The sequence below is a fragment of the Hermetia illucens genome, chromosome 3, assembly GCF_905115235.1.
Source record: "Hermetia illucens chromosome 3, iHerIll2.2.curated.20191125, whole genome shotgun sequence".
Lineage (NCBI taxonomy): Eukaryota > Metazoa > Arthropoda > Insecta > Diptera > Stratiomyidae > Hermetia > Hermetia illucens.
The window spans coordinates 101,664,242-101,681,684 of NC_051851.1; the positions used below are offsets into that span (position 1 = coordinate 101,664,242).

Below are 17,443 nucleotides of genomic sequence, written 5' to 3' on the forward strand. Positions count from 1 at the left end.
AAACTGCCTTCATCCAGATCGAGCAGGCGGCGCGAGATCTTGGGCTGCACATCAATGAAGGCAAGACAAAATACATGGTGGCAACGTCAGCACCGAAGACGAATCAACCAACAACATCAAACCGCACTGGTCAAACACAAGTACGAACAAGAATAAGGATAGGAGAATACAACTTTGAGACCGTTGACAATTTCTCCTATCTACCGATAACAACTACGATGATGAAATCCGCGCACGGTTGTTGTCAGCCAACAGAGCCTACTTCAGCTTACAAAGACTGCTCCGCTCGAAACGTCTCACCATAGGGTCAAAGCTCTTACTGTACAAGACTATGATCTTGCCAGTCCTCATGTATTCCTCGGAAACTTGGGTTCTTAGCAAGAAAAATTGCGAACTCTTGGTCGCGTTCGAGAGAAGAATCCTCCGAAGAATTTTTGGCCCCGTACATGAGAATGGACGATTCCGTAGTCTACATAACGACGAAATCTATGAGCGACCGGTTGTGGATAAAATCCGGCTCAATAGGTTACGGTGGGCGGGTCACTTAATCCGTATGGATGAGGATGATCCCACCCGGAAAGTCTATAAGGGCAATATCTATGGTAAAAAAAGCAGACGAGGCAGACCTTGCCTAAGATGGAGCGATGGCGTAGGTCAGGGCGCCAGACAGTTTTTAGGGATATCGAATTGGTGGGCCTCGGCGCAAAACCGGGATGTCTGGAGTTCCTTATTAAGGCAGGCCTAGACCGAATATCGGTTGTTGCACCGTTGATGAAACGCGTCGATTCGGCTAAACCGATTGTCATGAAAATTGGTGAGAGTATGTAAGCTGGTGTTCCCTTTACATGCAGTACTCTACAACCATCATCATCACATATCAATTCGTCAATACCACAACTAAATGAATGGGGTCTGAAAGAATTATTTTGTTTTAGTTTTTTAGAAGTAAATCGGAAATATGGGTACGATCAATTTATATCTGTGCCTAGGGTGAGCGTAATATCTATGGCTGCAATATGTACGTATGTCTCGGAGTTTGGAAAAATATGAAGGAATATGTTGGATTTGTAGCTATATACGGATAGAAATATGTGCGTTGAAATTCCTTACATAAGATGAACACAAAACCTTTGGAGGAAAGTTTGGGTGTACGAGCGTTCCATCTGTACGCAATTATATTAAAAATTCAATTTTCCTAGTACTATTGATGGTATCATGTTTTCAGGTATAATAACTTTACACCAAAACTATATATTATTAGTTACTTTTGACCCTGTTAATAACAACAGAATCTCTACAAACTGTTCAGCACTCTCCACGTATGAGCGCATCTTCCTTCTGCGTTTGTATATTGTAGTTTTGCGTAGAATATGTCTGCTACTAGGTCCACAGAGCTCCGAACTCCATTGGACATCAAAATGCTTCGACTCAATATATTCTCAAATGCAATTGGCGGGCGGTCAACCTGCCTAGATGTACTCATATTGATAAGACGTAATAGTCGGTAGGTCAGACTTTAAAAAAAAAACTACTTGCAGACTTGAGCACAGTTTCATATCTGAGAGGGTTCAACATGTATCTCTAGATATCTTCGTTTCCCTTTCGACCAATATGATTGCCATTCACCCCAGGCTGGGATATAACGTGTCAACCACATCTATGCGCCGTCGTTCGTGGTTACCTGGAATGTCCTTCAGCACTCCTCCCAAGTTCCCGAGACGCTTCCACTCCTTCTCTACTGTTCTGTGTCAAGTGCTCTTAGTGCGGCCCACTCGTCCACCACCGCGCGAGAATGCATATCATCGCAATGAATTCGTCTCCTTAAAAATTGGTTCCGCGCCGACCGATTTCTTCGTTTGAGATTGTGTCAGGCCAGCGCACTCCGATGATACGATGCAGAGAGATATTGACGGAAGCTTGGAGCTTTTGGGTAACAGTGGAGTCCACTTTTCACGTGCGACTTCCATATAGCAACACTAGCAAACAACAGTCTCAATTTAATGCTGGTGTTGAAATAACTGCATTTCTGCAGAAACCACACTTTCAATATAGATTGAAAGAAGCTTTCGATGCTCTGCCTATTAATGTAGCTAGGGAGAGAGGAATAACCCATCGACGTGAGAACCTTGATTTTGTTGCTGTTGTTTATCTTCAGTCTAACTCTACTTGCCTTTTTTTTCAAATCCAGAACCATTTGGCCAAAGTCCACGACCGGGTGAGAGAGGTAACATATGCCATCAACGTAGTGGAGCTGTTTGAGGAAAGATGCCATTGTCCACTGAACTCCTCCACGTCCCCCGGACTGGGCAGCATGAATAACTTCACCGATAAAAGGAAGAAATAATATCGATGACAGGATGCAACCCTGGCGGACTCCGCTTCGACCTCGAAATTCTCCGAGATTTTGCTTCGGTGCAGCACGTGACATTTTGCACCATCATATGTCGCTCTGATAATAGCTATTAGTATCTCTGGAATGCCCCTCCTGCGTAAGCACTCCTGACACACTCCCTGTTCACGATGTCGAAAGCTTTCTCGAAATCGATGACGAGCAGGTGCAGCGGAGATCTGAACTCCGTTCACTCTTCTAAAATGATCCGCAGGGTGTTGATGTGGCCAATTCTGGAGAATCCGGAACGCGAACCGTCATTCAAACTTTCGAGGTATTCTTTGATGCGTTCCGAGATTATTTTCGCTATTATCTTTGCGACAGCAGAAAGGACGCAGATACTCCTGCAATTGTCCCACTCAAAACGGGTAACTTTCTTTGGGATCTTCACGATAATCCCGTTCTTCCACTGTCTTGGAAAGGTCACGTATTCCCGAGATTTCTGTATAAGTGGAAGCAGCAGATCTTCAGTAGCTGCAGGTGTTGCGATAAATAACTCTTGGGGAAGACCGTCAAGCCCAACGGCCTTACTCCGTTTGAGTGCGTTGATAGCTGAAGTGATTTCTCTTCCGCTTGGAGAAACTATCCCTATCTACCATTCGATTAGCAATTTAAGCTCTCCCACTATTAAGCGACATGGGTCATATAAGCGGTCGATTTTCAACTTAGGGAGCTGCATCCCTCCAACCCTGCCAGAAGTGACGGACGCAACACGCAAGCGAACGTAAGTGATAATTAGATGGCGATCGCTTTGAGCCGGAATCTTGCAGTTAGAAGTCTGCCAGAAACCGGCTCCCAGGTCAAAAGCGCGTCTTTCGGTAGTCGCCTTAAACAACCCGAAACTAGATTCGCGTCTACTACCACTTTCCGAAATACAAAAGCACATTGCCGCAAGAGGGAGAGGAGTACTCTTCAGAGTCCCACCATTTTACTTCGCTTAGGGCCAGAATTTTCAGATTTTATCGCTGGAATTCCCGCTAAAATTGGAAAAAGGAAGCATTTTTAGGACCCTCGCTATCGTTATCGAGAGGTGTGCATGCATTCCAGCAATCAACCATAGCCAGTTTTCGATAGCCAAAGGTCGTTGACGTGAATTCGATAGCCAAAATCTGAACCGTTGTTGACGTTTCGGTAGTAGCAAAATTTCAAGATTTACAGATTGCTTGCCCACAAATTTCCTATCTTACGACAAGCAGGGAAAACTTTGAGAGTATTCTTGAGCCCCAATATGTAGGGTCAAACTTCCATAAATCATCTTTAGGAATGTGATTTTTCAAAGTGTATCGGTATTAGTTGTACTGCCATAAGAAGCAATTATGAATTCTTTCTCCTTCATATTTAGATAATAATATACATGATTTACTTCAATTCCTTGCATTCACGAAATCAATTTTTATACGTCACATAGTCGAGGCATAAAAATTGACAAGCATGAACAATGTAAAGAATTTCAGGTGTCAAAATCGTTACTGAAATCACATGAACTTCAGCGAATGAAATATTCAAGAACTTCGAAACTAGATTGTTCTAATATACTGACATGACATAACATTGAAGATTGTAACATTTCACATCCTAGAAAGTTTTCCTTCTGTAGCCGAATATTTTCAAAATGGATTGATTGAGATGCCAAGAAACGTATTGCTTGATAAATCTTAAAATACGATTGAATCAATTCCATTAATAACTTCCGATCTAAAAATGTTCTGTAAGTGTAATTAGACCAAGCAATTTTTCCCCAAGGTATAAAAACGATGATTTACATCAAGTGTCCTATTAGTTGTGTACTCACATCGTAGCTGCAAGGAAGGTCAGTTAGCAAATCAACAACGATATGGAGCACGCTATACCGCCACCCCCTCCAAAGGACAAGAGTAAAGTCAGTGTGAGACGTTTCCTTAAAAATCTTCAGAAATTTAAAAGTTTTACATTAGAAGCGGAAAAAGTCTAAATCCAAGGCCAATGGGGACAATGTCGACGATTCAAAAAGAGGATCTATAGCAGAGTCAGAGCCAGACGCAGGTGATTCTCAAGAAGACGAACCCCCAGAAGCGGAGCAGCGAGAGAGGACTCCTACGACTTTGGAAAAAATTCAAGAAATACTCAACCCTACTTTCAAGATACCGGAAACTAAAGGACCTTACAAAATCCCCGAAGCAGTCAAGGCTGGCGATGTTAATGCAATGCAGGATCTTGATGAACGAAAAATTATCGAATTAAAAGAGGTTCGGTTCCACCTTACCTTGTTAGAAATTTCAATCGTGGCTAAATATTCCTTTAAAGGTGTTTACATTATTTGATACGGATGCTGATGGAATCTTATCGTCGGAGGACCTTCGAGCTACTTGGATAGCGCTTGGAAAGGAACCGACATCGGAAACTATCGAACAAATGCTCACCGAGGTGTGATGGGTCATTCTCAAAAGAACACTTCACGTCCACTAAATTTAATTTGTCTACCACAGGCACTGAGTCCACTTGATTTCGATGCTTTTGTCGCTTTGATGGGCTACAAAATGATTGAACTTGATCCGGAGGATGTTCTCTTAGAAGCGTGGAGCAAATGGGATCTCGAGGGGACTGGTTTCATTCTTGAGGAAAGGTAAAGTTATTTTTGCATTCAGCTTGCGTTTGCTGCAGTTGACTCTAACCAACTGTAATGATTACTAGAATATTTCATGACCTGATTTCGCATGGCGACCGATTTACCGAGAAGGAAGCTCATCGTGCCCTGGAAGATGCTCCACTCGCCAAGGCTAAAACCCTAGATGAACCGCCTATGATTGATTATCAAGCATTTTGCAGCATGCTTGCAGGGCTCAGACGAAGAAAGCAACCAGACTAAACTGGGGCTATGAAAGAGGCTCCTTGAGCCAGATAACAAACTTAATGGATGTGTTGTTTCTCCGCTGTGAATAAAGAAAACTTAACAAGTTCGTGTTCTTTTCTAATCCACTCGATGCAGTTCAAACGCATTAAAAACAAAAGTTGAAGAACCTCTCCATTCATGCATAATAGAAACGTGCGTTATCTCAAAAGTGGCTATTGTTCTGGACATATTTTCTCACCACCATCACAGCAAACACTGGAGGAATTAAATTTGAATGTATTGTATAGTTCCATACAATTTACGGGGACACAATAGGACGATTAGTGCTGATTAAGGACCCTAAATTGTTCTATTGGTTTAGAAAAGGACTAGAAAATAAAGTTCGCTGTTAATTTGGCATGGTGTCGCCATCCATTAACGCGAATTCGGGACGAACTAAGCAATGCTTTGTCGGGAATGAAAAGCAAAGTAGTACCTACTTAAGTGCAAGTTTGACATACCGAACTAGACGAGAGTGCTTGAGCAATTCATCTTATTCTCCCTCTCCCTCGCCGATGTTAAGTACGTATGTACTAGCTTTTCCCAACACGCCTTCCCCATACGCCAATGCCCTTATTTACCTCATCTAAGAACTATGTAAGCACTTCCGACAGCGCTTAGCCTTGATGGCCACTTATCAAGTTCGGCTACCCAAAGCTTGCAATTGGTGATTCTGACATTACGTTATAAACCAATTTTGGGAGAGTGGCATTCTGAGGAGACTTTAACATGTTAGAATTTCCCTTTTATACATTTGAATCAAACGAACCCTCCCTGATTTTTTTGCGTGTATCGTAATTCGGTCGGAAATGACAACTTTCATTTGTGACTAGGTTAGGAATGAAATGCTAAAGTGTGGGAAAAATCTCCAGGTCATATGTCAGTTTAAAGTCAGTAAGGATTTCGCCAATTGGCAAACATATTTTAACAAGACGGAAACCGCAAATTCGGTTTTGGAAGTGTTCTATTTATACATATGTGTGGATACTCGTATTTCGCCACACGGCAGTTCCACTTGTACACTGGCTTGTATTACTGCAAATTCGTCCGAAATAGTAAACGTTGAGCTACTATAAATACTCTTAATCATATTACGATTCTCTTCAAAACTGTCTATTATCATCCCGAACATTATGCTTTTCCTTACATGTTACAAAGCTTTTGCATCTGAGGGGTTTCTCCAGTAAAATTCAAAAATATGGTTATATGTATTTTTATGCATTGAAGCACCATCAAAATAAATACTGCTTTAGTTTAAATTCGAACTTCCCCACCCCTTCATTGTGATTTGCGTCGAATTCAACAACTAATTTCGTAAAGTACTAACACTTCACACGGTTATATTTTGGAGAAAATCAGTGTTGTGCAAAAGTTAGTTACGACTAACGACTAATGAATGACTCTAATTTATTCAAAGTAAGTTGCGACTAACAATTGAAAATTCAATTATTATTCAAAAATACGCAACTAATTTTTGATCTTCATTCATTATTCGAACAATTTCAATTGGCTAATGGTTAGTTGAATAGAAATCAGTTAATTGGAAAGCCAGCTAACGAATTTTTCAGCGGTTTTGATTGATCATTATTATAACAATTGAATTTGAGTGCAGGGTAAGCGCATTACATTTGAAATGTTTTGTAATTTTCTTACGAAATGTGTACAAATTAGCATGAACGGTTTGGGACTGAGAGATGTTCCGAAATTCGAGTGACGTCTGCGTGGGGATGTTGGGACAGTGTTACGGTTTTATAAGTATTTGGTAAATAGGGTTGTGTTTTATTAATGGGTGCAGAACGCGAATCGTTTTCGATAGAAAAGGTTAACGTTGCTATTCTTGATTTTAGAGGCAATTTTGAAGAAAAGGGTTGCCGTTTTAGGGTTTCTGGTGCAGTAAACTTTAGAAAACTAATGTTGTCGCACGTACAACATTTTCATTTATGGGCACGTTTGGAAACATTTTTTGTGGTGGTTTTTAGCATGATATTTGAGTTATTCGGTGGTATTTTGAAAAGTTTTATTCTTTTTCATATACAACAAAAAAAGTGAGAAATTAACACATACAGAAACCCAGTGTTTTGCGATTTTACTTTGCCGAAAATTGCCACAGGGAAACCCTTTTTTCAAAATTTACGACCTAAAAAAAAGTGGTAACCCTGACCTCTTCTGTCGAAAATAACCTGCGATCCACAGCGATTCCATAGAAAACATTTTAAAACCAAAGCCGGCAACCCTGTATACAAAATGCCCATACAAATAGCGACGGCAACACTGTTTATTTGAGGCACTTGTTGAGGGAAATAACCCTGCAAAGACCCCCCACAGAAGAAATCCCCACGCATCAGCTAAGACAGTATCATTTCGTTTATTACTTGTTAACAATGCTCACCCTAAACAACCAAACACTGCCTATTGCCGAATACTGTATCATATATGTATGTAGATAAATTGGTCGTACGCATATTCCTCATTTACTTCGTGAATAAAAGTATTCATATGTACATATAAAGTGCGTATATTGAATACCGTTTGTTCAATGTCCAAATATATATTAGATAACACCGCAAAGCTTCATTTACATATATGTACATATACATATGCCTATCAGGATTTATTGATATTGATATATATATGATTGAAAAACTAAAACGAAATGTTTCCTTGCGACCCCTCATTAACGTGAGCTCACTTTGTTGTGGTATTGTTGAATTGATATGTTACTATGACGTCCTAGAAGTTTTAGAATGCATGAAATTCACACAAAATGTAAAAGTTTCACCTTCCATAACTTTGTTAATAATAGTTGGATTTCCTTCAAACTTCTCACATTTATGCCTTATGTTATCCCTTAGGCAAGTGTAGTTCTAGCGCAAACTTAAGGGGGGTCTTTGCTAAATTTATAAAATATCCTATTATTATTCTATTCTATTATTAACTTTATTTGTAAAGATATCGGAACGAAATGTATTTTGAGGCCTAGATTTTGTAAATATTCACCGCTGATTCAGATTTTTCGGTTGGATAGATTCTGAAGACGAGACCTGCTACACTTTTTGGAGGTCATATTTTGAGCCCTCACTCCCCTGTGCTTCACTCAGTATCAAGTATGGGACCAGTTTCAAAATGCACTAATTGAGTTTTATGAAAAAAAATGTTGTCTTCCATTCACATGTATGGTGAGCCCCCTTAAACTTAACACAAAATTGCATAATTCATTGTGTATAAAGGGAACAACAGACCATACACTCTCACCAATTGTCGTCACAATCGGCCTAGCCATTTCCGAATAAATCGGGTATGATAGACGGACAGACAGAGCTATTCAAGCGAAGTATCACTCTACCGACAACACCAGTGACAAAATAGAAGAAAGGTGAGCTGGACGACAAAAACGGCAACAACACCGACTGCACTTATTCAAGAGGAGCGAAAACAGGAGGTACACCGGGAAAGGGACCCATTCAGAAGAAGTTCGTCAACTTTGAGATCTCCGCTATTGCCAAACATCAAACAATTTGGGAAACCGGAAGCTTAAGGGGGTCATCCCGTGTGTCGGGTTGGAGAAATCGATTTTTTTTTTTTTGCATGAATTATATCTATATATAGTGGAGAATATGTGGGCAAAGGGATTTTCCGATATTCCGAGTCGTTCAGAAATTACAGTGTTAAACAGGTAAGGAGTTTGCAGACGCGGCTAGAGTACTCGATGAGAAAGAGCATCGAATCTTTTTTTACCTGGTAGTTTTTTACCCGAGCCTTATAAATTCGAACACAGATATAAATATAAAAAGATGGGAAACCAATCAATTGTCTAAACTTATTTGCTGTTTCGAATAAAAAGGATAATCCAGTCTAGAGTGAGCACTGAAAGGCCTTCAAGCTATACTCAGTTATATTTTGTTGTAAGTATTGTGCTGTTTGTGTGTTCAGTGATTTTTTTAAATGGATCGTACGAAGAGAGATCGCTTTAACATTCAACGTCATGCTCGCACTAAAAAACGAGTATTTCATGGGAATCGATAGTTATTAGAGAAGAAAAAGGACTTCGCATTAACATCAGCGAAGAAACTTTTAGCAAGCATGAACATGGATGTTCCAATTGCGACAAGTTTTGTATATTGTATATTGGATTTTGCTGGAGTTTTCTCCGGTATTTCTACAAATTTCTGCAAATAATAAAATATACGTAATAGTAAAAAAGGAATGCGTAGGACATGTCGAGAAAAGAATGGGAACGCGGCCTAGAAATGCAAAGAAGAATCACAGAGGCATTGGTGGAAAAGGGGCTGGAAAACTTACTGATAAGGTTATTAACGACCTCACTACATTTTTTGAGCTAGCTATTCGTCGACACGCAAATTCGATAGAAGGAATGAAGCAACAAATTTGGGCAACTTTCTTCCATAAATTTTCTACAGACGAAAATCCTCAGCATCAAAATTGTCCAGCAGGCGAGGAAAGTTGGTGGAAATGGCGAAAGCTAAAGGAAAACTGGATAGTTTCCACCACGAGAGGGCACCTTTGACTGAAGAAGTTCAAACAGTCATCAAACCAATCTACGAAGGTTTGTCACCAGATGATTTCTTGAACAGATGTTTAGGAGTAGAGACCCAGAATAACAATGAGTCGTTAAATGCATTGATCTAGACTTTCGCTCCTAAGCACCTTCATTCTGGGGCCAAGGTCGTAGAAATAGCCACTTTTCTGGTTGTAATTATTTTCAATGAAGCATTCATTGGCATTCTCAAAATCCTAGTGACAATGGGATGTCAAGTTGGTCACATATCTCAGGTTCATGTCGACCGCCGTAAGGAAGCGCGAATTTGGCGGTCCGAACGACGATCGACTGACCTCGCTAAAAGAGCCAAAATTGAAACCAGAGAGCAACAATCGGGCTTACAAGACTTTTTTGAAGAAACGGAGGGTGCTCTCTATGGAATAGGTATAGCAGATTAATGGTGAGTTGAAATTTTACTGTTGATAATCACATTTAAATTTTCAAATGCGTTTTTCTCGAAACTGCATCTTGAAAATCGGCTGCCACCATAGCTCAAAATCTATCCAACCAAATTCTTTGAAATTTTCACGACTTCTTTAATACATATTTCTACGGTCCGCAAACTAGGATAATTGCAATCGGACAGGTGGTTTTTTTTTTATTCATAAAAAAAGCTGTGAAAAAACACCGAAATCCAAAAAATTAAGTTTAAAGGCCCACCAAAAATTTACCTTTTAATATTTTCTAATTATCCTAGTTTGCGGACCGTGAAATATTGTCCACATTAAAATGCCGTTTAGTTTTTTTTCCTCGGGTGAACACAGTGCCCTCCAGCATGGCAGCAGAAAAACACCTTTTTTTGGAGATGGGTGCATAAATTGACACTTATTCCAAAAACTAGCCCCGATATCAAGCTGAAAAATTTATCACATATACTAGAGATATCAATAAACATATGGTGAAAAAATCACGTTTCTATCTTTATCCAGTCGTCCAAAATAATTTTTCAAGAAAAGGCAAAAAAAAACGGCCTGCACACGGGATGACCCCCTTAACGCTTCAGGTATAAAAGGTTTTGTGTTTCCCTATGTGAGGAGCATAAAGAAGTTCTCCTTTGGCTGATGGCATTGACTCGAGATATTTAAATAGCTCAGTTCTATTAGAGGTTATGACCTGCCCAAAACTGAGCGATTTAAACATCTCGGGCCAATACTATCAGCCAATGAAAAACAGCGTATTGAAATTGCTTCTCGCATTAAGGCAACCTGTATGAAGTGGCATTTCACAACTGGTGTTCTTTGTGATCGACGTAACACCGAACGTCTCAAGTCTAAAATTTACCGCAATGTCGTCCGTCCTGTTGCTCTCTATGATTCTGAGTGTTGGCCAACTATAAAAAACAATGAATGGTGTCTTTCGGTAAGGAAGACGAAGGTGTTGACTTGGACTAGCAGCGTGACACGTTTTGATTACATCCTAAATGAGGTGCTCTGAGGTGGCGGGGGGGAAGACGGGGCGGCAACCCTGTCGGCTGAACCAAAACCAAGTGGCCGAGGAGAACCTCCACGTGGCACCGGAAAACGCTGTATCGCATTGGCTTGCCGGCCGTGATGCAGTAGGCGAATGCTCCAAGGCCTAGCAAGGGCGATCAGACCCGAGTCTACACGTGGACTCATCTGAAGTGGCTTCGGTCACGAAACCTTACCAGGGGTATACTGGTACCATGGGAACCGAGGTAGCCCCTGGACTCTTATACTTCAGGAGAATTTCTGTCGTATCTGAGTACAGCTCGGTTGGTTGCGGTTGGCCCCCTTGTGGGAGTTTCATGGGGGCTGTGGTTGTGCTCAAGCGAGAAGAGACCTTCGGGCCTCGACGTGGTGTTGCGTTTAAACACGGGTGCCGTACTCCATAGTTCGGTAGAGATTTAGGTGATGCTTGCATCCACCAGTATGATTGCCAAGCCATGCACTTGACATAGACTGGTACCGTTATGCTTGTCTAACGGGGCTCTGATTGTGATCACAAAATCAATCCGTGCCTGAAGAGGGCCGTAGGATTAAGTCTCAAGACAGGTACCTACGTTAAACACCGAGGACTTCACAACCTAAATGAGGATATCCGCGATCGTTATAGGGTTGCACCGATTGTGGAAAAGTTGCGAGAGAGGCGTTTTCGATGGTATGGTCACGCAATTTGTGCTAATGAGAATTCACTTGCCAGGTCTGAACATCGAAGTCGATGACAAACGACCAAAAGGCAGACCAGAACAGCGGTGGGTTGATACGCTAGATGGGGTTGAAAAGCCTTGCGATTATATCCAGATCAGTTATGTGATAAAATAAAATGGCGAAACCGATCACGACGAGCCGACCTCGCTTGTGAACGGGACAAAGGCTGAAGAAAAAGAAGAAGATATGAGGAGTGATGAGTGAATGGCAGTTCCGTGTCACATAATTAAAAATTCTATTTGCCTCAATTTTATAAAGCAGTCATAAATCATTTGATAGAAAACACAGTATTGATAATAGCCAGCCTCATACGCTTCAACAAGTCGATACAAACAAGTCGGGAAACCGGAAGCTAGGCAGTTCAGATTATAGAGGTTTTGTTTGTTTCTTCTGTGAGTATATTTGAGTGCAGAACTATACCATTTGTACATAGCCCGTGATGTCTATGAATTTAGCATGTCAGACTACTCACTTTAGTTTAATGTTGATATTTAGTACTTTGGATTGCAGTGTATTTACACGGCAAAGACAACTTTGAGTTACTGTAACTTGGTTATTAATGGTACGATTTTGATCAAAATTGAGGATAAAATGCTCCATAATCTATATTACTACAAATTTTTATAACTCCAGGATAAACTTAAAGTGAGTTTTCACTCAATTTTCCTAAAAATATGGTAATATACTATTATTAACTTAATTTGAGCAGATATCGATATGGAGAGTATTTCCAACCCTGGACACTGTATAGAGGCATGATTGTTCTCAGATTTTTCGGTTGGGTAGTTTCTGAGAATGGATCCGTTAAAGAAATCATTACTTTCGACCCCTCCCACTCCCCGCCTTTCAAACAAATGTGAAAAATAAGACGGGCATCGAAAAGTACTAATTGAGACCTTTCATTTGATACCCAACATGACTATTTTTGTAAAAAAAATGTACACCTCCCTTTGCATGTAGGAGGACCCTCTTAATCTCAACTTAGAAAGAAGTCACTGACTACTACTACTACTTTGCAAAACAAAACCTTAAAAAAGGCTGGGGAGAAGTAGATTCTTCATGAATGAATTTGAATGTTTCGCGCGAATGGTAATTATTTTGGTTAATGATGACAGCATCAGCATCTTATTTGCATGGCTTTGGAAGCAGTAAATTCGAGCGAAATTGCTAAGTTTGAACTGCTATAACTTTAGCGTTAATGGTCAGATTTCCATCAAATTTGGTACGTGTATACGAAATATTGTCGTCTATGCTGGTGCGATGGTGATGATGGAGGATGAATTGAAGGGGGCTTTTTGAGCCAATTTCTAAAAGTTGGTAATATACTATTAGTAAGTTTATTTGAGCAGATGTCGGAATAGGACATATTTTGAAGCCTAGATTTCATCTAAGCGCACCACCCTGGGTCGGATTTTTTGGTTGGGTAGTTTCCGAAAATGAGTCCTGTCTTACTTTAAGTGTGTACATTTTGACCCCTGACTCGCACACTTTGCAATTTATGGCAAAACTAATATCAGATTCGGAAAGCACTAATTGAGACCTTTCAATCGATACGCCATATGACCATATTCAATGGAAAAAATTTGTACATCCTCCCCCTTCATATATGGAGAGCCCCCTTTAAACTACACGTAAATTTATGTCACTCACTGTAAGCGTGGGATTTCATTGTTCCCATGTGTCCATCACATTTCGTTCGGATCGGTTTAGCCATTGCGAAGAAAAGTGCGTGTCACAGACAGACAGTGAATCAATTCTAATAAGGTTTTGTTTTACCAAAGAAGATCAACAAATTCCAAATGTGCAGGACTATTTAAAAGTAGCAATCCGGTTAGGACTCATGGAGAGCAGATCCCTGACCCAGAGGAATTACCCGTCACACAGTTTAGTGCAAAAATAGTTGAGCTGTCCGAGTTCATCAAAGATAAGCACAGCGTGCACCACGTCATAGAAAATATGACGAGGTCTATTAAACTGCTCTACAACAAATTGCAGCAGGGGGAACCAAATTCCAAGGAAAAGTCGAAATCTGCTTCGCCAACGGTTTCACAGACGACCCAAGTGACACCTAATCGTATTGCAATCAACCTGCCACCAAACAAGAGAGTGCGGGAAAAAAATGTGGATCATCTGGGAAATCAACAGGCGCCTACGAGGAAAAAGGTCATACAAATATCATAGTTCCGAAAAATGGAGCTAAAAGCATCGAAGAATCGAAAGAGCAGGTCCCCAAGAGCGTTCTCCGGTTATCGAATCGATAAAATCCCTGGGGAATGAAAACGGTAGATGGTGGTTAATAAAAAGGCGAAGAAAATGGGAAATGTGCGAATTCGCCCAGAAGCTGACCCTGACCTAAGAGATCTAGGCGGAAATATGAGCAAGATTCGAGGGCCTCAGAAGAGTAACTTCATGTTTGAGCTGAAAAAATCCAGCTTGGGAAAAACTTATAACTTCCGAACTCAAGTTAAGAGCTCACTTGGGAAGAATGCCACGTTCCCAAAAATATGAGGTCTATATATAATACAATGCAATGATCTCGATGAAGTGATATCCGAAGGACAAATTTGCACTGCCTTGAAGAAACATTTTAAGTTGGAGGAACGTGCTGTGGAGTCCATTGTGATTACTGTGGCGGCCGGAAAAGTTCCAATCGGATGGGTTGTTTCCCGTCTCAAAGTACAAATTTCTCTAAAGAGGTGCTCCAAGTGTCTCACGTGTAGTCATTTCGCGCAGGCATGCACCAGCATTTTTGATCGGTCCGATCGATAGAGAAGATGTGGGGAGAAAGACCATATTGACAAAGAGGGTAATAGGGACCCCAAATGTTTGTTGTGCGAAGGAAGGGAGGGACGAGATTACCGGCATATTGCGGGAAGTGTTAATTGCCCGGAATTTAGCAAGGCGCTGACATCAATGAGAAAATGAGGTTTATTAAACCCTCAGGATTTACTTTGACGCTAATAAGCGGGTTTACGTCAAACTGCTGGTGCAAAATTTGGTATTCCTAAGATGATCTTAAGGGGGACATATTTTGAGGCCCAGATTACATATAAGAGTATCTTCCTGACTTTTTTTTCAGATTTTTGGGTTGGGTAGTTTCCGAAAATGAGTCCTGTCTCACTTCAAGTGTGCACATTTTGACTCCATACTCGCGCACTTTACAATGCACGTCAAAACTAATATCAATTTCGCAAAGTGCTAGCCAAGGCCTTTCATTTGATAGCCCATATGACTACATCCAATGAAAAAAAATTTTATATTCCCCCTTTGCATGCAAACTGCGCGTAAATTTATGTCATTTTCCGTATGCGTATGATTTCATAGTTCCCATATGTCCACCAAATTTCGTTCGGATCCCTTCAGCCGTTTTGGTGAAAAGTTCGTATGACTGACAGACATATCTGTGAGGTGTAGCCAGATCTCCCATTAGGCGTGTCCTTTCGTGCGGATACGGAAATGCTCGACCGATGCATATGAATATGTTCTTGTACGCATTCGAAGGTGTGCGTGCATGGGCAGGTCGGGCAGATGGGAAAAAAGGCCACCCGTAGATAAAAATGGCTATGGGAAGGTTACTCAGAATAATAAACTAATATGGCCGAAGAGAAGGTGTACAAACTTATGGTGCACGGGCTCGGAATCCCAGTACTAGCGGCTTTTGGCAGTGGGCAAGCAGGCTCACCGGTCGTGGGCAGCTTAGCGACCGTGACATCTAATGCTACAGGCTGCATTAACAAGGAAGTGTTTAAACCGAGCACATCGCTCCCACCTATAGCAAACGCGCAGAAGGATGTGTTGGTCGTTAAAAGCCGCAGTGACACCAACCGCATCCGAGCGTAAAGAGTTAGGCGAAGTTCCCCAGCATCAAGAGCCGGATCCGTTTAGGAGAAGATTAACGATTATCAGATCTCCCAATGACCAAGGCGGAAAAGGACCTAGGCCACAGGAATCCCGTTGACACCAGAAAATATTCGAAAAGAAGAGTGGAGTCTTTGGAACAGAAGTCCGACCTGGAGGAGTCATCCTTCATTTTGTTGGATCGAAAATTATTGAGTTGTCGGAATTCATCAAAGATAAACACAACGTGCACCAAGCAATCAAGCATATGGTGAAAGACATCAGGTTTCTATATAATAAATCGCGGAAAAATGAGAAAGATTTGAAGGAGAGCCCTTAAATTACTCGACGGTGACGCAGGTGACACCCAACCCAACCCAAAAGGTCGTACCACCCGCTTTGAAGAGGGTATTGCCTGGTTCTGGATGCAAAAAGACATAAACTAGAAGTCATCGCCGGTGATTTCAATTCATGGGCCACGGAATGAGGAAGTTTGCTGATGAATGCAAGAGGACGTTGTCTCCTGGAGGCTTTCGCGTAGTAAGATATCATATTGGCTAACCATGGTCAAGTTAATACTTACGGTAAAAGGGGGTTCGGTTCGGTTGTGGATTTGACTTTTGTTAGTGCTTCACTAGCTCGCGATATGTCCTGGAACGTCAGTGAACAGTACACCCATAGTGATCACGAGGCAATAGTGTTTGACCTGGAAAGCAAGTCGAGCGGTTGGAAATCTGCTCGACCAAAAAAAAAAAATGAGGAGAACGTCCGATTGGTCTGTGAAAGCAATTGACGGACAAACCATCATAGATATGCCGTCGGACCAGGACACTATACAACGTACATCCTCGGAAAGAGCCCTCATCGATACCGAGACGTTATCTTTCCCCACTAGAAAGCCCAACTGCTGATGGAATAGTGAATTACCAGATCTTCGGCCGGCGTGCCATCGGACCAGACGAGCAACTCAGAGGGCAATGGGTAGGATTGACCAGGAGGTGAAACAGCGAGCTTACAAGGAAGCTCGAAGAAACTTGATGCTGACTATATAGCGAAGCAAGAGAGGAAGCGTGTATAGGATTGTGATGGAGAGATTTACAGGTCAGGAGAACACAGTCTACAGACATCTTTAGAAGTGGTTGTAATACCCCCAGTAATGACGGACGAAGGAAATTTGCGGTAAGCTGGGAGACAACAGAGCGCCCCGCCTCGACGGCATACCAAACAAAACCCTTAAGCTAACGTTAGGTCGAGGCATGACATATTCGTAGAGTTGTTTGAAGCATGCTTGGCGGATGGAATCTTTCCTGAAACATGGAAAAAGCAAAGGTGAGTGCTGTTGCCTAAACCTGGTAAGGCTCCTCGTGAACCATCTTCCTACATGTCTATATGTCTATCGGACACTATGGGAAAAATGTTGGAGCAAATAATCTACAAGAGATTGCTCCCGGCTGTAGAAAGTCTGGGAGGCTTATCAGGCCGACAGTTCGGCTTCCGTATGGCCAGATCAAAGGTCGACGCCATCAAACTGGTTACTTTCTTAGCTGGAAATGCGATGCACGAAAGGAGTGGCACTAGCAAGTATTGTGCTGTGATTACCCTTGACGTGCAAAATTTGTTCA

The 17,443-nt window shown here is 41.4% G+C and overlaps 2 protein-coding genes across 2 annotated transcripts in view; one reads left to right on the forward strand and one right to left on the reverse strand.

Moving 5' to 3' along the window:
• Positions 1–17,443, reverse strand: part of LOC119652629 (deleted in malignant brain tumors 1 protein) — a 459,104-nt gene that overhangs the window by 427,089 nt on the left and 14,572 nt on the right. The window lies entirely within an intron of this gene.
• LOC119652630 (myosin regulatory light chain LC-2, mantle muscle) lies at positions 4,148–5,325 on the forward strand. Its single transcript, XM_038056877.1, has 5 exons — positions 4,148–4,268; positions 4,324–4,614; positions 4,673–4,792; positions 4,855–4,991; positions 5,060–5,325. Exons 1-5 carry the CDS (start codon positions 4,224–4,226, stop codon positions 5,232–5,234), a joined length of 768 nt encoding a protein of 255 aa, XP_037912805.1. The 5' UTR covers positions 4,148–4,223; the 3' UTR covers positions 5,235–5,325.